The sequence below is a fragment of the Ochotona curzoniae genome, unplaced genomic scaffold (genome assembly GCF_017591425.1).
Source record: "Ochotona curzoniae isolate NIBS_2020 unplaced genomic scaffold, NIBS_Ocur_1.0 contig_2294, whole genome shotgun sequence".
In the NCBI taxonomy this organism is placed as follows: domain Eukaryota; kingdom Metazoa; phylum Chordata; class Mammalia; order Lagomorpha; family Ochotonidae; genus Ochotona; species Ochotona curzoniae.
Window position 1 is genome coordinate 1,419,778 of NW_024465405.1, and position 23,140 is coordinate 1,442,917.

At 59.6% G+C, this 23,140-nt stretch overlaps 2 protein-coding genes across 4 annotated transcripts; both read left to right on the top strand.

Annotated features, from left to right (window-relative positions):
* The first annotated feature begins 136 nt into the window (after positions 1-136).
* On the top strand, positions 137-15,035 carry PRSS56 (serine protease 56). The gene is made up of 15 exons (XM_040972425.1): positions 137-148; positions 10,508-10,616; positions 10,861-10,998; positions 11,418-11,525; positions 11,754-11,807; positions 11,913-12,102; positions 12,419-12,518; positions 12,635-12,794; positions 12,938-13,080; positions 13,257-13,419; positions 13,597-13,773; positions 13,869-14,033; positions 14,113-14,175; positions 14,385-14,491; positions 14,814-15,035. Exons 1-15 carry the CDS (start codon positions 137-139, stop codon positions 15,033-15,035), a joined length of 1,911 nt encoding a protein of 636 aa, XP_040828359.1.
* Positions 15,036-15,544: 509 nt separating this feature from the next.
* On the top strand, positions 15,545-21,293 carry CHRND (cholinergic receptor nicotinic delta subunit). 3 transcript variants are annotated; one of them, XM_040972463.1, is made up of 12 exons: positions 15,545-15,653; positions 15,860-16,005; positions 16,292-16,336; positions 16,656-16,765; positions 16,855-17,010; positions 17,181-17,293; positions 18,017-18,217; positions 19,066-19,177; positions 19,265-19,379; positions 20,119-20,323; positions 20,409-20,527; positions 21,105-21,293. In XM_040972463.1, the coding sequence occupies exons 1-12, from the start codon at positions 15,602-15,604 to the stop codon at positions 21,285-21,287; spliced, it is 1,557 nt and encodes a 518-aa protein (XP_040828397.1). In that variant the 5' UTR covers positions 15,545-15,601; the 3' UTR covers positions 21,288-21,293. The 3 variants fall into 3 exon arrangements, with proteins under 3 accessions (XP_040828397.1, XP_040828398.1, XP_040828396.1); XM_040972462.1 differs by having other exon boundaries at positions 15,602-15,653; positions 15,851-16,005; positions 21,105-21,287; XM_040972464.1 differs by lacking the exon at positions 16,292-16,336.
* Positions 21,294-23,140: the final 1,847 nt, after the last annotated feature.

The window sequence follows — 23,140 nt, forward strand, 5'->3', positions numbered from 1 at the left end:
TCTCAGGAACTCTACAGGGAAGGCAGGGATAGAAATCCCATTTAACAAGGAACAAAACTGAAGCCCAGAAATGGGAAGTGACTCCTTCAGGAACTCGCCGCTCCTTGGGCAAGAAATCCCTGTGGGGGCAGACGTCATGGCGGAACAGGTAAAGATGCCACCTGCAGCACCAGCACCCCACATTGACCCTGCTTTGAGTCCTGGCTGCTCCACTTCCAGTCCAGATCACTGGGCAGTGGGAGATGGACCAAGTGGACCAAGTGCTTGGGCCCCTGCACCACGTGGCAGGCCTGGCTTCAGCCTGCCCAGCCCCAGCCATTACGGCCATTTGAGGAGGGAAATGGCAGGTGGAAGTCTTTCTGTCTCTCTCTTTCTCTCTGCCTTTTTTTTCTCTGTAACTCTGTCCTTCAAATAAATAAATCTTTTTAAAAAGAGAAATGCTTGAGGCCAATGTGTTAGCTCAGCTGGCTAATTCTCTGCCTGCAAGCACTGGGCTCTCACACGGGCACTGGCTCATGTTCCACTTCCCGTCCAGCTCTCTGCTTGTGGCCTGGATAAGAACAGAGGGTAATGTAGGGCTTTGAGACCCTGCTCCCTTGTGGAAGACCCAGAAGAAGCTCCTGGCTCCTAGCTTCAGATTGACTCAGCTCCAAACACTGTGGCCATTAGTGGAGTGAACCAGCAGATGGAAGATCTTTCTTCTTGTCTCTCCTCTCTGTAAATCTGCCTTTCCAATAAAAATAAATAAATCTTTAAAAATAAAAGAAATGCTTTTCCCCAACTCTTTTCCTTTCTCCTGAGACCCTGGCTTTGCTTCTTCCCTACTCTGGCCCAGGGGGTCCCCCAGTCCTCAGAAGTGGTGGTCCAGCCACAGCTCCCCAGCCATGAGGGGGGTCCAGCCTGCAGGATCCCCCCTTGTGCAGTTGGCAGTGCAGGGCCATGATGACCCTGGGGACCATGCTGCTGCCAGCACGCCTTCCCGGAGTCCCCGTGGCCACGCTGGCACTGCACCCAGCTGTCACTCTGTCCCTGGCGGCTCCCAGTGGCAGTCGCCTGCCTCCCTGCCTGCCATTAATCATGCGTGCAGGATTTATTTTCCCCAGCAATTTATTTCAGCAAATGCAATTGAAGTGTGCCTGCAGGTGGGCCAAATGCTCTGCTGCTGCCTGAGTCACGGACCCCAGCTTTATTGTCAGGCAAACAGGAGTCAGCCAACACTTTGGCGACAGGTGCCAGTACCCTGCAGAGCCCCTGGGGGCCCCAGGCGCCCATCCCGCCGCTACAGCACTGTGACCCTCAGGATTCCAAGATGCTAGAGAGATCCAGCTTAACCGACCTCCCGTACAGGAGTCTTGCTACCCTTCCTGGGTCTGGCTGGCTAAGGGGGCATAGGCAGATTGCCTTGCTCTGTCCTCAGCCTAAAACAGGCCAGGTTGGGATGTTTCCTCCTTCCCAAGCCTCCTCTTCCCAGCAGCCCAGTCTCAATTCCCATGACAGTCATAGGGAAAAAAACCAGCTCATGCAGGCCGAGCCCCCCCTCACACCATGCCACCACATGTGCAGGCCTGGTCCTCCTCACACCACGCCCACCACATGTGCAGGCCTGGCCTCCCATCACACCATGCCCACCACATGTGCATGCCTGGTCCCCCTCACACCATGCCCACCACATGTGCATGCCTGGTCCCCCTCACACCATGCCCACCACATGTGCAGAGCTGGCCCCCCATCACGCCATGTCCACCACATATGCAAACCTGGCCCCCCCATCACGCCATGCCCACCACATGTGTCCTGCTTCCTGGGGCTTCCTCCTGTCTCTTGATACTCTTTGCTCCCTCTCCAGGCTGGCAGGTGCAACAGCCTGGTACTGGGTGCAAGCACACAACCCTGAGGCCAGGGCACAGGTGAGGAGGGGAGCTGTGCACTTGGCCTTGACTGAGGCAGGCACCGAGAGCTGCCCACCTGCAACCTGGGCAGCAGACAGCAGGAGGCATTCCTCCGGCCCTGGTCTCTCCCTTTCCCTGCAACTAGGGTGCCCAGGAGGCCCTGCTCCCTCAGCCTCCCCCCGGGCCGGCCTGCACACTTCCTACCCCTCCAACTTATCCCTCTCTTTGAGCTGTCTAATGCTGCAGATAACTCCTACTGTCGCAAAGCCATTACTCTGCAGATGGGCAAGTGTGTGTGTGTGTGTGTGTGTGTGTGTGTGTGTGTGTGTGCGCGCGCGCAGGGGCGGGCTGGCTGCGGCAGGCAAAGCGTCTTGTTTATGCCTCACTCACCGCTGTAATTGCCTCCGGGGATTTATTGGCTCCCGCCCGCTGGCCCCGCACCCTCCACAGCTCAGTCTGTACTCCCCACCCTGTCTCTGCCTCAGCTGGACCCTGCGGCAGGATGGCACTCACCGGCACATAGACCGTCTTACTCAGTGTTTGGCTCCTGGGAACACCTGCCATCCCAAGGTCTCCCAGACCTAAGGTGTCCAGCTTGGCTGGGGATTGCAGGTGCACGGGTAAGGACTGGAGAGACTTGGCTGATACCCAGGGCCTCGGTTTCTCTTGCCCCCGGACATTCACCTGTTACACCTGCCACTGGCGGACTCCACCTCCAGATGCCATATCCGCTGCCTCCCACAGCCCTCAAACACAGCATAGCCTCGACACCAACCCTCTCATTTCCAGAACCTTCCATCTCCATGTTGATCTCTCAGCCAGGCAGTGGTTAGGACCTTGGCCTTTAGCAGCAAGCTCTGTGATCTTCTCCATAGTGCAGCCACCTCACTTAACTTCCCAGAGGCCCAGCGTCCCTATCTGCGGCTTGGCTCTGATGTCACAGCCTGGAGCCACCATTGTGAAGGCTTAGAGACTTGTCGGATGTCAGGGTACAAGAAAGTGGCCTGTGATTTTAGTGTGTTTTATGAGTGAGCCGTGGAGGCGCGGTGTGTGCCGGTGCCTGCTGACTGGGAGAACACAAGCACAGCATTAGGACAGTAAGAGGCAACACAACAAAATAAATCTGACGGAAACCATCATGAATGAATACCACCGTTTCCAAAACTTTCTCTTGGCACTGAATCAACACAGATTAGAAATCTTGCCGAACATGGAGGCTCTTGAACTTTTAATAGCATGTCAGCAGTTGAGTTTTAGTTTCTGTGAGCCACCGGAAGCAGAGGGAACGGACGCTGACATGAAAGTCTGAGTCCTCCGAGGGCTCAGGAAGTGCCTCTCTTCAACACAGACACTGTTCGCCACCAGTTCAGCTGATGGCGCCAAGGAGAGCTGAAGGCCAAGACAGGGGCCGGGAGCCTCTGTAGGCACCTAATAAGTATGGGGGAAAGGGAGATGTTGGGGCTGGCATCCTGGATTAAACCTCTGCCTATGACACCAGCATCCCGTGTAAGCATCAGTTCCAGTCCCGGCTGCTCCACTTCCCATCCAGCTTTGTGCTAATACACCTGGGAAAGCAGCGGAAGATGGCCTGGGTGCTTGGATCCCTGCACCCAGGCTGGAGACCTGGAGGGAGAGCCAGGCTTCCAGCGTCAGTCTAGTCTAGACCAGCCTTATCTTTCAAATAAATAAAAAGAAAGAAATTGAAGGAATCAAGTTCACAAATTTCAAAGAGACATGGTTGAAAGTCAGGTTGAAGAAAGAGGAGGATTTGTGAAGTGAGACCAGGAGAGAGAAAGGAGGAGGAGGGGGGGGGAGGAAGCAAGGAGGAAGGAAGAGGAGGAGGGGAAGCAGGCAGGAGGAGATGCAGGGTGTACCCCTTTCATCACAAGGGCACCAGCAGGCTTCTGCCTCCTGGGTGCTGGTCTGGGTACACCCAGGCTCAGTGACCCCAGCCCCAAGTACAGAGCCAGGAGCTGGGATCTTGCTGACCACAGAAGTCTCCTGCACCCCCACTCTCATGGGCCCATGCAGGGGCAGCCCTGGCTTTAGCAGCCCCCTCCCCTCCCAGGCAAGGCCTCTGCCTCTCTCCAAGGTTCTCTCAAAGTCAAGTTCAGCCCTGGGTGGGGGCAGGGCAGACCAGAGCCGGCAGCAAAGCCAGCAGCTGGAGGGGGCCACACAGCCAGCTCATGACAGGAAGTGACTCACACACACACAGAGGCACACTCAGCTCCCTGGGCCTGTCTGAGTCACAGCCCAGGTGGCAGAGCCTTCAGGAGACCCTGTGTCCAATTGCCCTCCCACTCCGATGCATCAGAGGCTGCCTTGTAAGCACTTAATGAAAAGTTTTAACCCAATCTGTAGGCAACTGCCGAGGTTGCTGTGTACCTAGGCACGTGTTACACTTTGGGAGAAAAATAGCTAATGGGCACTCTGGGCCTGGTAAATGCCAAATTTGTATCAATTATACAAGTGTGCCAGTATAGTTGCCTACTTACTTTTTTTTTTCTTTAAAAATCCAGGAGGAAGGGGATGAGGCATCCACCATGCTACTGACAGCTTGCCAGCTGCTGACGCCCCGCTGCCATTTCTGCTGCCCTGAGCATGTGTAGGGAGACTACGCAGCACTGGGCACTGAGGGACAGGGAACAGGTAGGAATGAAGGCCACTGAGGGCTTGTTTGACATATAAAAAATATTTCTGGGAGCTTCCACAGACCTGGACACTGAACCCACGGTAACTGAGGGAGCTGAGACGTGTGGATCAGAAGAGAGAATCCAGGGGGCCTCCCTGGGTCAGGCCAAAGCACCTGCTCACACACACGAGAGCCAGGGCTGAGGACAGACAGGGCCAGGCTAGGCCCTAGGCAGCAGCAGCAGCAGCGCTCACGAGAGCATGCGTGAGAACAGATCTGGTTCTTTCAGGTCCTTTGAGGTCACCCCTAGCAGATCACAGCAGCCAACGGGCAAGTGTAGGGAGTAAGAGCGGTCACAGCAGGCTAGGACACAACAGCCACAGATGCATGAGAGAACCAGGTCTGGGACAGGCCATAGCACCCACCAACACATGTGAAAGCTGGTGCTGGGAGTGGGCTGGGTCAGGCCAGGCCAAGCTGAGCTGCAGCATCTGCCGGCATGCACAAGAACCGGGGCTGAAGCAGGGTTTAGAGAGGATCCTTGAGGAGACCCTTGCTAGGCTGCAGTACCTGCCAGTGCACACCCTGGGTCTGGGGTGTGCCGAGCCAGACTAGGCTGGGGGACCCACCAGCTTACATGGGGTGGAGGGGGGTAGGACTGACCAGCAGCTGCACCTTGTGCTATGGGGTCTGCCCTTACATCAATTGGCACACACAAGAGCAAGGTATGAAGATCTCCCAGGTAAGGTTTCTTGGGCTCCCCGAATAGACCACTGCACTCACTCCCTGATCTCAGGGAAAATCATAGACTTGAGGTCTGACCCTGGACTCAGCCATCTTGGTGGCTGGCCCTTGAGTAAAAATGGAAAGCACTGGGCTTACATGGCTGCGTATGGCTGAGGTCCTCACATTGCATACACCGGGATTCCATATGGGCTCTGGTTCATATCCTGGCTGTTCCACTTCCCTTCCAACTCCCTGCTTGTGGCCTGGAAAAGCAGTCAACACTGGCCCAAAGCCTTGGGATCCTGCATCCATGTGGGAGACCCAGAAGAAGCTCCTGGCTTCAGATCGGCTCAGCTCCTGCCATTGCTGCAGCCACTTGGAGAATGAACTAGTGGATAGAAGATCTTTCTCTCTGTTTCTCCTACTCTGCATAAGTCTGCATTTCCAATAGAAAAAAAAATTTAATCTTTAAAAAATGAGTGGAAAGTATGCCTAGGGTGATCCCCAGGCCTAATTCTTGTATGTGTTTGCCAGTACAGGGTCTGGCACAGTCCATCGCCCCAATCAGCTTACGCACATGCTGGTGGTTGCAATTGCTGGGTCAGTTCTGTTTCCAGCCCTGTCTTCCACGCGAACCAATGGTTGTTGCAGTCCAGCCTGATCCTGCCCATTCGGTCCTCTTATAAACTACTGGGAGCTGCAGCCTAGTTGGGGCAGCTCCCCATAACCTCCACCAGGCCTGGCCCCTACCTTGATTCTCCCTGTCTCCCAGTATGTACCACAGACTTGTTCAGTCTGTCCCACAGCCCATTCAGCTCTCATACATGTCAATGGGCATTGAAGCCTAGTTCAATCCAACCAGCCCAACTATCCAGCCTACACACTGGCAGGTGCCTTTCTGTCCAGCCACCCCTGCCCCTGTACTGGCTTTCATGCTCTCCAGTGGGAGTGGTAACCCAAGAGAGAGGTGCCCACTCTTTCCCTACTAGGCCACTCCCATTCCTGGGTTATGCACTCTCTGGAGTTTAACTTGACAGATTTAGCCCCCAGTGCCAGCCTCTACCAGCTGATGCTGCAGCAAAGCCCAACCAACCCACACCCACTCTAATTTATGCTTGCACCAGTCAGAGCAGTCAGCGGAGCCTGGCTTTTTTCTGATCCAGCTCACATAAGGCCCACAGGTGCTGTAGCCCTGCCTGGTCTGCCCCCATCCCAACTCATGCTCTCCAGTGGGAGTGGCTGTCTAGCAGGGGAGTCCACATTCCCCCTGCAGGCTTTGTCGCCTCCCTCCCTGGTTCTCATTTGTGCTGATTGGGCACTGTGGCCATATCTGGTATGGCTCACCTCACCTTGGCTTTCCATAACACGCACTGGTATGTATTGTGACCACATTCTGCTCTTATGCTCAGATTCGCCAGTGGCTAATGTGAACTGGTCCAGTCTGGTCTGCCCCAGACCTATGCCAAATGTATGCCAGTGGATATCTTTCTCTTGCCTTGTCTGGGTTACTCCCTATCATGGTTCTTGTGCTCACCTGCAGGGACTGTGTCCTGCCAGAAGAGTTGCCCAGGCTCCTCCATCAGAACCTCTCCCTATGCCAGATCTTGTACATACTGGTGGGTCCATAAGCCAGCCCTATTTAGTCCACCTCCTGCCTTGGCAGGAACAGTGGCCTTTCCTTGCTGACCTTCAAACCATTCTGGTTTTTACTGTTGGATATTTCAGCCCAGCCAAGGCTCATCCATACCCAGACACCGCTCACACATGGCTCAGTAGGGGCACAGACCTAGCCTCGTCTGTCCTACATCTACCCAGGTTCTCCAGAGCCTCAGATTGTGCTGGAGTCTGGCCCGATTAGCTGATTCCAGCCCCAGTTCACACTTGTGCCAAGGGAGTTTGCAGCCATATTCAGATGAGAATGCAGCCTCCACTCCAGCCACCTCACTCACCAGGGGGAAACCAGACCCAGCAAAGGTGCACTTTCACAGCCTCCAATCGGGTCTATTCAGCCCTAGATTATGCACATGCCAGTGGTTGCTCTGACCCAGTTGGCTTAGGCCCTTACCTGTCTCAGCCTTTGCCTTTGATTCTGTGGCCTAGTATCCCTGGCTCATGCAGACCAGTTGGTGTAATAGCCTAGCTTGGCCTGACCTGTGCTCCTTGTGAGTTGAGGTTTGCTCAGCCCTACCCGGTCCGCCCCCTTCCATTTGCAGCTCGACCCGCCCCACATCCTGTTTTAGGATGCACATTCGGGTGCTGCTGCCTTGACCTGCCCAGGCTGTTGTTGGTTCTGTAAGTGATGGTAGGTTCCATGGTCACACCTAGTTCAGCCCATCACCACCCCAACTCGTGAGCTAACCAGTGGGACTTGTATTTCCACAGGGTTGGGCCCACACTTCCCCCACAGAATCTTCCCTCAGACCTGCTTCTCTCGCGTGTTGGTTAGTGTCCTGACCCTGCCAAGTGTGACCCATCTCCCATTCCACCAATCAGTCAGGTACTGGTACCTAGCCCTGCCAGACAGGCCCCCAGCCATAGCTTTCGAGTGCACTAGTGGGTGGCAGTGATGCTCTATCCATCTCAGGACTCCCATGCAGGCTGGTAAATCAGTCTGGCCCAAATAGATCTTATAGACTCTCTCCTCCAAGCCACCAGGTCTCAGTCCCCACGCTTGCCAGAAAGTTCTGTGACCCCGTTGCTGGAAATTACTCAGAATTCATTCCTCACCTACACTCACATTGGCCTTATCTATGGGTGTCCCTAGGCAGCAATTACATACCCTTGCCACTGTACGGCCAGCGGGCAGAGCCTGGCGCCCAATAGGCGCACTGGCCGCCCAAAGCCTAGGACTTGGTCACCACTTGGCAGCAGTGACCATGGCCTGAGTCCCCAGCATTGGGTCTGGCCTGGCTGGGGCACCCCCTGTAGCAGCCATGCTGCAGGAGGCTCCTTTTGTCAGCATGATGCACTTTCTCCCCTGTCCCCAAGAGGCGACAGAAGGAAAAGGTGAAACCTTTATCTCACCCACCTTCCCTCTCCCCCAATCCTCTCCAACCTAGTTGGAATCAGAGGCCCACATGGATCTGAAACCTCCTCGCTTTTGTAATAAATATTAAATTTAAAAAGTTGTGGGAGGAACTGGTGCTATGACATGGCAGGAGGAGCAACACCAGCATCCCATATGGGCACCAGTTCATGTCCAGGCTGCTCTACTTCCCATCCAGCTCTCTGCTTATGGCCTGGGAAAGCAGCAGAGGATGGCCCAAGTGTTTGGGCTCCTATGCCCACTTGGAAGACTCCTGGCATTGGCCTGGCTCAGCCCTGGACATTACAGGAGTGAACTAGTGGGTAGAAGATCTCTGTGTTTCTCCTTCTCTCTCTGAACTTCTGCCTGTCAAATACCTAATAAATAAATCTGTGAACAATCATAAGTGAGAGAGCAAGGCTCTGGGCCCTGGAGCGAGCTGGCAGGGATGAGTGGCCATCCCAGTGCTGCTGAGGGGCAGGTTGTAGTTGAAAGGCTAGGAGGCAGGAATTCGGTCCTGGAGCAGTGAGGGCCAGTGCTGCTCTGTCCATCCAGTCAAACTCGGTATGCCGAGACACCGAGGAGGCAGGACAGACCAGCCCTGCACTCCTGTGGCCAACAGACAGATGACGTACGCCCAACTCTCAGCTGCAGCTGGTGCTGACTGGCTTTGTGGGGAGTCTGAACCATCGGGAGATGAACTGGAAGGGACACCACCGATCGGGGACCCTGCCTGGATAGGCCATTCCTGCGCACGCTCCAGACAACTCCCATCTCCAGCCTGGCTCACGGCTCCTCTGCCCAACCCAGCTGGGAAGAGCTGCAAAGACTCTTGGTGGGTAGTGGGAGGGTGAGAAAGGTCTCCCCTTTACTCTGGGCTTCTTTGGTACCGGGGCAGGGCCACTGGAGCACTTACCTGCCTGTACCAGCCGCTGGCACGAACAGAACACAATGGGAGGAGCACTCTCGCAGCATGTCCCTGCATGCCATGCCCTCCCAGCCTCTCCCCTTGCCAGCTCCCTTAATGAAGTCTCCAGATAGGTGGGTAGCTTCCTGGGGTGGGCTCTCTTTGGCCTTAGGCAGGGGGCTTGGGCAGGAGCCAGGCAACCAGAGGTTCAGGCCGAAGGGCCAGGTCTCTCCCCACCTCACTGCCCCTTTCTCTCCCTGGGAAAATAGTCTTGGTCCCTGTGGATGAGAGGTGTGGGGTGAGCAGGATTTGAGGGACTTGCTCTAGGCCTTTCTCCCTTAGCTTGAACAGGAGAAACTGCAGGCAGAAACTGGAATTGCAGGGAAGCTTCTGGAACCACAAGAGTCTTCTGGAACTACAGACTGCCTGCTGGAACCACAGAGAGGCTTCATTTGGCCACTTTCTCCAACTTGTATTTATTCCTCATGTTTAACCCAGGTCCAGCGAATATCCCCCTTGCCCTGCGACTGCCCCAAAACCTCATCTACAACCAGAGCATCCTCCTGCAGTTTCTGTCCCAGGTATCCTCTTTCACCACAGTGGTCCTGGGCACAGGAGGAGGCTGGGGTGTCCTGAGAAATGACAGACTGGTGGTTCCCCGGAACGACAAGTAGGTGCTCCTTCCCTTACCTGGAGCACCCTGCCACCCACACAGCTGGAGGAACTGGAGTGGCCCAGAAGAGCTGGACCCACCCCTGCCCTGTGCTCCTTCTGTTGGGGGGACTCCAAAAGATTCCCTTCTGTGGGTCAGGGTCCCAGGGAGTGAGAACAATGCCAGCCAGCCTGGCAGAGCAAGAGGGCCAGCAAGGGGCAGGGCCCGGATCCGGGAGCACAGTCAGGGGCCTGGGCGTCCCTGAAATGGGCCACCATGGGGCCTTGCTTTCATCCCCTGTCTGCCTCTCAGGGCCACCCTAGCCTTGGCCCTGCCTCCGCCCCCCCACCCCCAGCCCCACTTGTCCCAGCGCAGCAATTAGGGCGCTAATTAGATGCCTTTGATCATCTTTAGAAATGGCGGTAGAGGGAGGGGCCAAGCAATTAGGGGCAGAGAGCCTGGGATCCCAGCGGCTGCTTCTGCCAGGGAGGAGGAGCTGCCAGGGACCCCCAGACAACCCTGCCTGCTTCCCCCTAGCAGGGCCACCAGCTTCTCAGGGGAGGGTCAGAGAGATCGGAATCCCCCCATTGCATTCCCTGACCCTGGAGCCTCCACTGCCCCCCCCAATCGCCCTCCAGCCCACTGCCCGCCCCGCTCCCCCCTGTCTGGCCCCTAGCCCAACCGTCAGCTCCTCTTCCCGGCCCCAGCCCCTTTGATGCAGCCGAAGACACAAGGGCCCTTTTCACAGATGGAGGGGCTCCGAGCCGACCCATGGAACTTCAAAGGTGAGAGTCGAGTCCACTATCTCATCCGCTCTGCCCAGCCCTGGCCGCCTTCCCCAGCCCCTCCCGATCTTGTCTCTATATAGTCCTCCGCACAGCCCTGACCCGCAGGGCCAGGTGAGGGACGGCCCCAGGGAAGGGGTGGTTTTGATGTGGGGGAACTGGGTTAGAGGAGGCAGCTGACAAACAGAGTATCCAGGGGCAAGAGGGCAGACAGAGGCAGTGCCCTAAGGGTGACCCAAAGCAGGACGGAAGAGGATGGTTCTCCTGCCCCACCTTCTGGTCGCCATGCTGCCGGCTTTGCTGCTGTCACCGCTGTCTCCACACCTTTGGGCTGCACAAGGGCACCCCTTGTACATGCGCCTGCCCCCAGGCACCCTGCAAGGTGAGCCTGCACCTGTCAGAGGGAAGAGCTGGGGTGGCAAGTCACAGAACACAGGTCATGAGGTGTCGGGTAGGGAGAGAGGAATTTATATCCCCACTTGTAAGTGCCCAGCGCGCTGAGACGCCAGGGACTGAGACATAGACTGGAGAGGAAGGGACAGAGTGGGCTGCAGTGGGAAGCAGGGTTGGTAAGTGCTGCCGCAGGGCATGCAGGGAAGGTGGTGGACTTTGCAGGAAGAAGGGAACCCTGCACTACCGGGACGTCTGGAGGATGGCACTGTTCTCGCCAGTCCAACATCTGCTGCCCTGGGGCTCTCCCCAGCCTGCTCGCCCCTGGCTCTCCCAGGGCACAGCTAGCGATGGGGCCAGTGGAAGGACTAGGTGGAGATCTGGCATGACTGTGCGCCCCTGTCCCAGCAGTTCTGTCAGCCCAGGGCACGCAGGCGCTGCAGGCTGCCCAGAAGAACGCCCAGTGGGCAGTGAAGCGCGTGGCCATGGAGATCCAGCACCGACTGCAGGAATGCCAAGGTAGTGCTGCCCTCACCATCCCCAAGCAAACCTGTGCTCGCGACCCTCGACCTGCTCCTGCCCACCCTTACCCTGAGCTGTGAGAGGCAGGGGGCGTTAGGGAAGACAGGGTGACACAGGTATCTGTGGTGGACAGGGCGTGGCAGGTGCCGCAGCAGAGGGCCAGTGCTGTTTGTGCTGCCTGGGTCAGGGGTCCTGCTCAGGGTTCAGAGGTCTCTTTTTCAGCAGGACCTGGGCGGCCCCGACTACATGCCCGACTCTCGCAGGACCAGCCTGAGCCAGGTGAGGCTGAATCAGCCTGAGGGGGCAGGGCAGAGAGCAGGGTGGGCCTTGGTGCTGATGATGGCCAGAACCCGGCTCTCCTGAAGCTGCTACCGCCTTTTCTAGGGTCATGCGGCGAGAGGCGCCCCAGCACGGCCAATGTGACGCGGGCTCACGGCCGTATCGTCGGGGGCAGCGCGGCGCCGCCGGGGGCCTGGCCTTGGCTGGTGCGGCTGCAGCTCGGCGGGCAGCCTCTGTGCGGCGGCGTCCTGGTGGCGGCGTCCTGGGTGCTCACCGCGGCGCACTGCTTCGCAGGGTACGCCGAACCCCCAGCGCCCCGACCCAGCTCGGCCCCCCAGAGCCGAGTGGCGCACCTGCTGGGGATACGCCAGAACGCTGGTCTCTGCTGCCCCTTGGCGGTAGCCGGCGCGCGCCAGGTCTCCAGGCGTCCCGGGCCAGTCCTGGTGGGCGGAGGTCTTCAGGAGCGCCAGGTCTCCAGGCGTTCCGGACCACTCCTGGTGGGCGCGGGTCGCCCCTCTGTGTCCCCGGGCAGAGAAACATTGTTAGGGTCTCGGAGGCGGCGTGGGGGAAAGAGTTTAATTCCTAAGTCTCAACCGCCGCTCGCCCCGCAGCGCCCAGAACGAACTCCTGTGGACTGTGATGCTGGCCGAGGGGCCCCAAGGAGAGCAGGCGGAAGAGGTGCCGGTGAACCGTATCTTACCGCATCCCAAGGTGAGCGGGCTGACTTCGGGGTCCCCAGCTCTGGGTCCAACGCCCAGGGCACCACTCCTGGCTGACCTGGAGCCGCGTCTCCAACCTCCTCACCCCACCACCCGTCCCCCGCCCAGTTCGACCCGCAGACCTTCCACAATGACCTGGCGCTGGTGCAACTGTGGACACCCGTGACTCCGTCGGGGCCGGCGCGCCCCGTGTGTCTGCCCCAGGAACCGCGGGAGCCCCCCACAGGCACCGCCTGCTCCATCGCGGGCTGGGGGGCCCTCTTCGAAGGTACGTCTGGGCAGGGCCTGGGAGCCGCGCCCTGCAAGGGAAAGAGTGACGCTGGGGAAGAGAGGTGGGATTGCAGGGGGAGGGCGACCCTGAGAGCGGGGTCCAACAATCCTGGCCTGAGTGCCTGCCACTCCCCGCTGCAGACGGGCCCGAGGCTGAGGCGCTGAGGGAGGCCCGCGTCCCGCTGCTCAGCCCCGACACCTGTCGGAGAGCTCTGGGGCAGGCGCTGCGCCCCAGCACCATGCTGTGTGCCGGCTACCTGGCGGGGGGTATCGACTCGTGCCAGGTGAGCGCTCCCGGCCCCATTTACATCTAAGATGGGGCTGTCCCCTAATTCCTCGGAACCGCTGCATTCTGGCCTCTAAAACGAGTGCAGGGTTTGCCCGGCGCAAGCTGAGAACTCCGAGTGGAGACAAGCACTCACTCTCATTCTTACCTCCCGTTCTCTTCTCCGACTGGAAGGGTGACTCCGGAGGGCCCCTGACCTGCTCCGAGCCTGGCCCCCGCCCCAAGGAAATCCTGTTCGGAGTCACCTCCTGGGGCGACGGCTGCGGGGAGCCCGGCAAGCCGGGAGTCTACACTCGAGTGGCCGTATTCAAGGACTGGCTCCAGGAGCAGATGAACGGTAAGCACCCTCTTCCCGGCATCCCCGCCCGCTGCCCCGGCACCAGCCCGGGTCGCCCACCTGTCTGCTCTCTAGCCATTCTCAGTCGGGGAGGCGCGTCTCGCCCCGGCAAGTGCTGAGGAACCTAGGGGTGAAGGGGAGGTTGGGTGCGTGACCTGGCTCCTGCCCGGCCCACAGCGGTGCCCTCTAGCCGCGAGCCCAGCTGCAGGGAGCTGCTGTCCTGGGACCCTCCGGAGGAGCAGCAGACAGACACCACTCAGCTTTGCGCCTTCTACGCCCGCCGGTGTGCGGGGTCCGAGGGCGCCTGTGCGCGCCTGGCACACCAGCAGTGCCTCCAGCGCAGGCGGCGATGCGGTCGGTCAGGGGCTCTCCCGGGGCTGGGGCTGGGGCGGCGGCGAGGCCCACCCTTGGCCCACCTCTAACAGCCTCTCCGCTCGTCCTGCCCGCAGAGCTGCGCTCAATGGCGCACACGCTCCTAGACCTGCTGCGAGGCGCTCAGGAGGTGCTCGGGCCGCGCCTGGGGCTGCGGCGCCTGGCCCCCGCCTTGACTAAGCCCACCGCGTCGCTTCGGGAGCCTGCGCGGTACCCGGCCCGCGAGCAGCGGCTGCACGCAGGTACCCGAAGTCCCGCGGCCTGGCCCCACTGCACAGCCCGCGCCGTGACGGCGGCCCCCTAAGCCAGCGCCTCCCGCAGGGTCCTGGGCTGTGGGCGCGCGGTTCCCGAAGCGAAGGCCGGAGCAGCGCGGAGAGGCGAGCGGTACTGACGCCTTGGGCCGGCCCTTGGCAGGGGAGTCGCGGGGATCCGCCAGGGCCAGGGAGCTTTGGGGGTACTTGTGGCTGTGGGTCTTTGCCGATGTCTGAGGATGCTCTCCTTGGTGTCAGCTCAGCTTTCCTGTCTGTAGTAGAAGCAGCCAAGTCTGCCCAGCTCAGTTCTGCTATCCCTGGGGGCCCTGTCCCCTTCTACAGGCTGCCCTGGGCTGGAGTCCCTGCGACAGAAACTGGCCACCCTCCAGGGGACCCACGCCTGGATCCTGCAGGTCCCCTCGGAGCATCTGGCCATGAGTTTCCACGAGGTGGGTCGTGGGGCTGGGCAGCCACTTTACAGTGACTGGGCAGGCTGATGTGGTTGGGGCCTGTGCAAAAGAAGGACCCTACCTGGCAGAAGCCTAGGGCGACCCTGCCTGACTCTGGGTGAGCCAGGAGACCTGGGGGAAAGCTGCCGCTGTGTGCACCGGCACCTAGCTGGCATGAGTTGGGGACTGTGGCCAGATGGGCAGAAAGTCAGGGGAGGGGCACAGGCCTTGGTTTCAGGGGTGGCAGGAGAGGGGGGTGGGTTCCCTGATGCCCACTCCAGAGGGGTCTCCAGCCCCTGATGGTCCTCTCCTCCCCCTGCAGGTGCTGGCAGATCTGAGCTCCAAGACACTGAGTGGTCTCTTCAGGGCCTGGGTGCGGGCCAGCCTGGGGGGCCGCCACGTGGTTTTCAGCGGCCTGGTGGGCTTGGAGCCTGCCACGCTGGCCCACAGCCTCCCCCGACTGCTGGCACAGGCCCTCAAGGCATTCCAAGCTGCTGTCCTGGCAGACAGAGGGCCCGAGGGGGCCCCAGGAGGGGTGGGCTAGGTTGGGGGCAGCTGGAGGGGAGGCCCCATCAGGGAGGACCCCAGCCATCACCAAGAATGGAGCAAAGAAGACTTGGGGACCATGAAGGCAACCCAGCCCTGCCCAGTGGCTGGGAGAACATGGGTGGGGCTGGGTGGGGGTCTTCACAAGTGTGCTGTAATAAATGTTATTTATAATCCACCAAGACTTCTCTGGAGCTTTCTTAGGATGGGAACCAGTGGGTGGGCATCCGAAAAGGGCAACAGCTGGCCTGTGGGGGGGGGCCCCCATCATGGCACCTGGTTGACCAATAGAGTCTCAAGTCTCCACCCCACCCCGCCCCATCTCTCTCCCCTACCCCCAGCCCCTGGAGGCGCCTTGGGTACTGTGGGAGCTGCAGTCTGGGCTCTCTGCCTCCTACAGCTTGGCTCTGGGGTCAGGTGTCAGGTTCCATTTCCTGTGTCTGCCTTCTGTCTCTTCCCAGGACTCCCCACCCCCACCCTGCACCTGTCCCCCCTCTCCCTACCCTCATTCCACAGCCCTGCAACCAAAGAGGGGCAGACGCCAGGCCCAGCCAGAGGGGCAGGATGCAGGCGCCGCTGCTGCCCCTGGGGCTGCTGGCTGCCTGGCTGGTGTGTGGTAAGGGTGGACATCGCCCCAGCCCTAGAGGCCCCTTGAAAGCCCCACCCGGGTGGGGGTTCCCAAGGCCTAGCTCTCTTTCCGGAATCATACTCCCAGCTGAGCTTCAGAGACCTCATTCCCATGGAGCCATGGGTGCCCCCTGATCAGTCTCGCTGCCTGCCTTCGGGGGCCCCCTATCCAGCCCTGTCCCTGGCCCTCCCCAGGCAGCTGGGGCCGGAACGAGGAGGAGCGGCTCATCCAGTATCTGTTCACTGAGAAGGGCTACAACAAGGAGCTCCGGCCGGCGGCTCGCAAAGAGGACAGCGTGGACATCTCGCTGGCCCTCACCCTCTCCAACCTCATCTCCCTGGTGAGAGGCCCCTGTGACACGGGGTGGGGCTGGGGAGGAAAGACACCCCCCTTCCCCAGCCACCGTGCTTGTGTCCCTGCTTGCTGGAGCTTAGGGGTGTCCCTGCATCCTGCCCAAGACCCCAGCCCACTATACCAGAGCCCTTCACCCCTATCTGCTCCCCAACCTGGCTGGAGCAGGAGACTGACGGGCTCAGCGGCCATGATGTCCCCTGGGTGCCCTCCAGGAGTGGGTGCCTGACCAACAAGGCCCAGGCCTGAAAGACCACCCTCCTGTCTGATTGCAGAAGGAAGTCGAGGAGACCCTCACCACCAACGTGTGGATGGAACACGTAAGGGGGCTGTGCCCCTCAGAGTGGGGGTGGGGCGGAGTGCAGGCCCTGGGATTGCTCCGCCCACCCTGGACACTGACCACCGGGAGGGGCTGAGCTGGCACAGACTCCCAGAACAGTCAGCTATTGTCCACAGCAGAAACCACACGCCCCTTGTGCAGTGAACCCAACAGCCCAGAGCACACCTGTGCCCTTCACCCCACACTAGCCTCCTTCTAGCTTCTCTGATCATGGCCCCCAGACCCTGCTCTCTCTCCAGAGCAGCAGGAAGAGCGGGCGGCACAGAACCCACCACCTGATCGGTCTTTTGGGCTTCCAGGGCTGGACAGACAGCCGGCTACAGTGGGACAAGGCAGAGTTTGGGAACATCAGTGTCCTGCGTCTGCCCTCTGATATGGTGTGGCTCCCGGACATCGTGCTGGAGAACAAGTTGAGCCTTCTCTTCCTCCTCCTCCCCCTGCCTCCCCCAGTCCCACCTGGTCCCCCAGTGCTGACTGTGACCTCCGGCCCACCTCTAGCAACGACGGCTCCTTCCAGATCTCCTACTCTTGCAACGTGCTCGTCTATGACTCCGGCTTTGTGTACTGGCTGCCACCTGCCATCTTCCGCTCCTCCTGCCCCATCTCTGTCACCTACTTCCCCTTCGACTGGCAGAACTGCTCCCTCAAGTTCAGGTGCAGTTGCTTCCCAGCGACCATTCCTTGCTACCCGACCCCAGAACCCTGAAGGAGGGCTCCTCGGGCAGGGCTCCAGGACCCACATGGCCCTCTCTTTTATTAGCTGTGACTTGGGGGTCACCCATGGCCGGTGACTGTCCCTCCCCTTCTCTCCCGCACCACCTCAGTTCTCTCAAGTACACTGCCAAGGAGATCACCCTGAGCTTGAAGCAAGAGCAGGAAGAAGATGGCCGCACCTACCCCGTGGAGTGGATCATCATTGACCCTGAGGGCTTCACAGGTGCCATGGGCAGCCCCTGGCATAGGACTAGGGGCCACAGAAGTGGTCATCGGGCACAGTCCACCGAGGGACACTCACAGGTGGGCAGACCGAACCTGGCCCCGAGAGATGCACTGGCACTAAGACAAAGCTAGACTAGAACCGGAAGTTGCTCCCTGGTGTGGGCAGGCAGCCCTGGGGAGGGATGTGGCTGGATGTGGGCTGGGTGGTCCAGCAGAGTGGGTCTCTCCCTCCACTCCTATAACAGACTCAGATCTTCCCTGGAACCCGCATCCATCAGAAAGGACCCCGTGCCTGCTGGTCTGCAGGCCGGCACCTCACAGTGGCTGGGATGTGTTCAAGTCCCAAGCTTGCTAGCTTCCACAATGCTTTGTTTGCATCAGGGGGATTGCCACAGTGCCAGGGGGCCCTGCTTCCACGCGGCCTCTCTGGTCTGCACACACCCACCTTTCTAACGTGTGACATCTTTTTAGCCAAAGCATCCTCCTTTTTTTGAAATCAGCATGGCCTCTGCTTCCATTTCATTCAAGGAGAAGAAAATAGAAACAAACAAAACTGGCCACAGAGGAGGTGAAAACCTCTAGCCACAAGCAGGACGCAGCCGCCCGAAGGCCTGCACACAGGCCCAGCGTGCCCCCGATCTGTCCCACAGCGCCCCCCTTGCCACCAGGCGCCCCCCTTGCCTGCTGGCCTGACCTCATACTGTCCATCTGCTGCCCGCAGAGAATGGCGAGTGGGAGATAGTGCACCGGCCGGCCAGGGTCAACGTGGACCCCAGCGCCCCGCTGGACAGCCCCAAGCGCCAGGACGTTACCTTCTACCTCATCATCCGCCGCAAGCCACTCTTCTACGTCATCAACATCCTGGTGCCCTGCGTGCTCATCTCCTTCATGATCAACCTGGTCTTCTACCTGCCGGCTGACAGTGAGCTCGCCGCCTCCTGCTTGGGACTGGGGCGAGGGCTGGGCGGGCAGCCTGGGCAGGGGGAGGGGACTCCAGGCTCCCGGCAGGGGCCGTCCTGGACTTCTGCCTCTGACCCCGGCCTTCCCAGGGACATGCCTTGCCTTCTGGTTACCACCATGTGACCACATGCCTGGCACACAGGAGACCATCAGCTGGCCACCCAGGGGCCTCTAGCCCCCTAGGGTGTAGGCAGCGGATCAGTCTCTGGTAGGAGCCAGCAGTGCTGGAGTTTCAAGACATTTGCTATGAGCCTGACACAGTGAAGTGACAAAGGCCACTCAGCCCCTGTCCTGGTAGATACAGAACGAGGCCCTGCCAGCCATGTGGGACTGGGAGAGACTCATGCAGGAAGCTGAGGTTGCGGGGAACTATGCGAAGTGAGGCCAGAGGCAGGGGTCAACCATGGGCAGAGGAGGTCCCAAGGCCAGCATGGGTAGGAGCTCGGGCCCAGAAGAGCTAGGCTGTACCAGCTGGGCGGTCGTAGCATGAGGGTCGGTTCTTGGCTGTCATCCTGTGCTGAATCCATCCTGGAGCTTACAGATAAGATTTCAACTTTGGAAAAAAGGTGGGTGACAGGTGAATGGGGCCAACTGGTGTCTGCTGAGCACTTATCAGGTGCCAGAGGAGTGACGTGCGTCTAAAGTATGCTAGTCTCCCAGCGCTGGGCACAGAGCCTGGCTGCCTGCCCAGGGTGAGCTCAGCTAGTCAGTGTCAAGGCTAGGATTAGAACCCCTGGGCACTGCAGCTCCAAACTCCCATGGAGGCACCCTGGTTTCCTGGAGACCCTCTTGGCCCTCTGGCTCCCCCAGGTGGTGAGAAGACGTCCATGGCCATCTCTGTGCTGCTGGCCCAGTCTGTCTTCCTGCTGCTCATCTCCAAGCGGCTGCCTGCCACGTCCATGGCCATTCCTCTGATTGGCAAGTGAGTGGAGTCCCCACAGGGGGTGGGGAACAGGAGGCACCTGCTGGCCTCGCCGGCCAGGGGCTCCATATCAGCGTGCTGCCACAGGTTCCTGCTCTTCGGCATGGTGCTGGTGGCCATGGTTGTGGTCATCTGTGTCATCGTGCTCAACATCCACTTCCGGACGCCCAGTACCCATGTGCTGTCTGAGGGGGTCAAGAAGGTGAGTGTGCCCAATGGGCATAAGCTGGGGGTCGGCCAAAAGCACACAGGATCAGGAACACCACCCCAAAAGCCCCCCATTCTTCATGACCGGAGGATGTGTGACCACACAGAGGCAGGGACAGTCCCCCATGGCCCGGTCGCGTGGATGGGTTTCCCGGCACGGTGTTGCCAGGTACGCAGCAGCAGGCTACACCCTTCCCATGATGGATCACGATGGACGAGACCAACCTTTGGTGACAGACGCCAGGATGTTAGCCACCCCAAGGGACCCTGAGGAAGCCCCTGGGAACACTAAGTGCTCTTTAAAAACAGTTTGTTTATTTGCAAGTCAGAGTTGGAGAGACAGAGAGCTTCCATCGGCTAATTCGTTCCCCCCAATGCCCACAACATTCAGGGCTGGGCCAGGCAGAAGCCAGGAAACGAGTTCCATCCAGGTCTCCCATGTGGGCGGCAGTTGGGTCATCTCTCGCTGCTTTCCCCGGGGTGTGTGAGCAGGAAGCTGGAGCAGAAATAGAGCAGCCAGGGCAGGAACTGGGCTCTGATATAGAATGTGGGCACGGCAAGAAGTAGCAGCTTAACCCACTGCACCACAGCACTGACAGCTCCTGTCCATTCTTATGAGCATACGCTGCTCCTGGCTGGTGACACAGCCCAATGTCCGAGTGTGCCAGACAGCCTTTCTCGTGTCCCTGGGCAAGTGTGCCAGCCTTGCTCATGTCCCCGCTACCCTTCCACAGCTCTTCCTGGAGACCCTGCCCAGGCTGCTGCACATGTCGCTGCCGGCGGAGGCGGAGCCCAGCCCTGGGACCCTCATTCGCAGGAGCAGCTCTCTGGGCTACATCTCCAAGGCTGAGGAGTACTTCTCGCTCAAGTCCCGCAGCGACCTCATGTTCGAGAAGCAATCAGAGCGGCACGGGCTGGCCCGGCGCCTCACCCCTGCACGTGGGTCCTTGGGCACCCAGCCTTTGCGTGGGAGGTAGGAGATGGGTAGCATTCCCCGAATCCCCTTCTGGCCGTGTGTCCGTAGGCCGGCCCCCAGCAAGCTCCGAGCAGGCCCAGCAAGAGCTCCTCAATGAGCTGAGGCCGGCTGTGGATGGGGCAAATTTCATCGTGAACCACATGAGGGACCAGAACAGTTACAACGAGGTGAGTGTTTTCAGGGCCGCCATGGACAGATGTTCAGGTAGTGCACCAACCAAATGCATCCTGTCCCCACACGTAAATGAGTCAGTTCGTGGTGGGTACAGGGAGGGAACCCACGGGCTGGCCACATCAGGGACACCAGAGCACACTCCTGCCCCCACCCTATCCAGGCCACATGGTGGACATTCCTTAGGGGCCATCATTTCTCCCAGCTGCCAATCATTTTGGTCCCTGCCCACCTCCTCCATGCATGTAATTGTAACTCTTCAAGGTTCTCTCTTGAGAAAACAATAGCTTTTCTTCTGGTTCACATGTGGGCTAGCAGCAGCTCTGAGTGAGAGAACAGGGTCGGGCAACACACCCTGATACACTCCACCAAGCCCCTCAGGGAGCCCCCCTGGAGTCCTACAACAGAGAAGGTGGCTGTCCAGCCTGGGTTCCCCCGGGGGCATGCCAGCCCAGGACAGCTCCATAGCACATCGAGGCCGCTGCCTGCAGCCCTGGGCCCCAGTTTGCAGACTGGAGCTGTAGACCGAAGCTGACCTGCCATCACCCCACCTCTGTGTCACCCCACCCCCAGGAGAAGGACAGCTGGAACCGGGTGGCCCGCACTGTGGACCGCCTCTGCCTGTTCGTGGTGACACCTGTCATGGTGGTGGGCACGGCTTGGATCTTCCTGCAGGGTGCCTACAACCAGCCCCCACCGCATCCCTTCCCTGGAGACCCCTTCTCCTACAACGAACGGGACAGGCGCTTCATCTAGAATGGGGAGGGATGTGCAGGCTGAGCTGGGCACGGCTCTTCCAGGAAGGCTGCCTGGTTGGTCCTCTGAGGCTGGGGCCCAGATCAAGGCAGGGGGTGGCCCAGGCCTTGGCAGCAGCTCTGGAACAGCTCAGGGCAAGCAGGGGCAGGGTGCTCAGGTGTGGGGGTGCAGGGTGCCTCTTGGGCTGCCTCAAGGAGCAGCCCCCACTGCATCCCAACAGAAGGCCAAGTTTCTGGAGGCAGGTGTCTATGTGTGTGTGTTTGGTGGAGGGGAGGCAGCCTGCCTTCAGGAGGCCTCCACATCCCACCAGGGTTTGCCTGTGCAACTTGAGAGAAAGCAGTACGCTCCTGGATAAACTTCCAGAAAACACCGTGGCCTGTTTGGCTGCTGCACACACACCCTCCCTCTCCAGGGCATGCACCCTCTCCCTTTGGGAAGTCAGCTGTGGGGGCCTCCGGCGGGGCCTACGTGGCAGGCACTTAGGTCCTCCTGCCAGAAGCCATGCTTGGAAGTATCCCCAACCCGGCCAGCCCTCCAGGAAGGAGAGGCCCTCCGACAAGCTCACAGCCCCACGGCGGTATAACTGCAACCCCTGCGGAAGTCTCTGAGCCGGAACCACCGGCGAAACTGCTCCCGGACACCTGACACTCAGAAACACGATACAATAAACACGTGTGGCTTTAAGCAACCCGATGTTGGGGTGATCTCTGATGCCGGCAAGCAGGGGGATGTGGGCGGAGCCAGCAGGGCCGTGGGCGGGGCCAGTGATGACTTGCAGTCTGGCTGGCGCGGGGTGCTGCATACAAGGAATTGGCCAGCAGCAGGAAAGGCGGTCGAGGGAGAGGTGGCCGTTTAGCCCACTCCCAGTCTGCGCTGGATGATACACGCTGGTCTCCGTGGCTCTCCAAAGTGGTGGCCTATGCTGCTCTCCTGTTTCCTGGGTGACTGAGAGAGGTTGGTTGTGAGAGCCTCAGGCCTTCCCCTCCCCTGGACCAAGGTTCCCACGGGGAATCTGCGGCCTCCTTAGCTTGGATGCACACAAGTTGAGATGTATCATCTTTACATGCAACCAAGGTGGGGCAGGAGGAAGAAGTCCCAACTGAAACGTGTTGTTCCAGCCTCTGGTAGGCATTCCAGGTACAAATCTAGGTCCCCTCTTTGAACAGGTGCCTGCCTGGAGCCACGCCCCTACCCCAGTGCCTCTGGCTGCCTTGGCCCCACCAGCAGCACCCAGGAGCCTGGCCCGACTCTGCTCTCAGCAATGGGTTCCTAGGAAGCTGTAGGGGCATTCCTGTACCCTCTCTTGGGCTCACCCGACCCAGTCTGTTGCCACAACTCGGGCCTGTGCCTTCCGCCTCAGGTTACAAGCTGACTGCCACCTCACCACACTGCATCTATATCCAGGCATTCAATTTGTCATGGGTGTGCGTGCCTGGGTGCATACACACATGTATGCATATATCCACGTGCATGCGTGTACATGCGTGTGGCATGTGTGTGAGTGTGTGTGTGTGTGTGATTCCTACCAGAGGGAGATGTGGCCCCAGGAGCCTCCTCCTTCTAGCTGTGGAGAGAGGATAGATGCAGAGCTGTGGAAGCAGGTGGGGGGAGGTTTCTGCCTGGGCCTGGGGTGGGGCCAGAGCAGGTCCCCTCTGACACCACTGCCCATCACGAGGGTCTTCAGTCATCTTCAGCAAAGAGCAGGCTTGGGGGGCAGTGGAGAGACGAAGGGAACCAGCTCTACCCAGGGAAGAGGGGTTGAGTCTGGGGGCACCCGAGTGCAGGGCAGGATGGGGCTGAATTAGGGGGAGAGGGGTGTTTGTTCCAGAACACATGGTTGGGGGTGGTGTCCA

What these genes read in the sequence shown, in the direction of transcription:
- PRSS56 (XM_040972425.1), top strand. An exon ending in CCGACTGCAGGAATGCCAAG is followed by an intron (nt 11,526 to 11,753) that starts GTAGTGCTGCCC and finishes CTTTTTCAGCAG; the next exon opens with GACCTGGGCGGCCCCGACTA. An exon ending in GCAGGACCAGCCTGAGCCAG is followed by an intron (nt 11,808 to 11,912) that starts GTGAGGCTGAAT and finishes CGCCTTTTCTAG; the next exon opens with GGTCATGCGGCGAGAGGCGC.
- CHRND (XM_040972462.1), top strand. Translation starts at nt 15,602, where the DNA reads ATGCAGGCGCCGCTGCTGCCCCTGGGGCTGCTGGCTGCCTGGCTGGTG. An exon ending in CCAACGTGTGGATGGAACAC is followed by an intron (nt 16,337 to 16,655) that starts GTAAGGGGGCTG and finishes TTGGGCTTCCAG; the next exon opens with GGCTGGACAGACAGCCGGCT. An exon ending in AACTGCTCCCTCAAGTTCAG is followed by an intron (nt 17,011 to 17,180) that starts GTGCAGTTGCTT and finishes GCACCACCTCAG; the next exon opens with TTCTCTCAAGTACACTGCCA.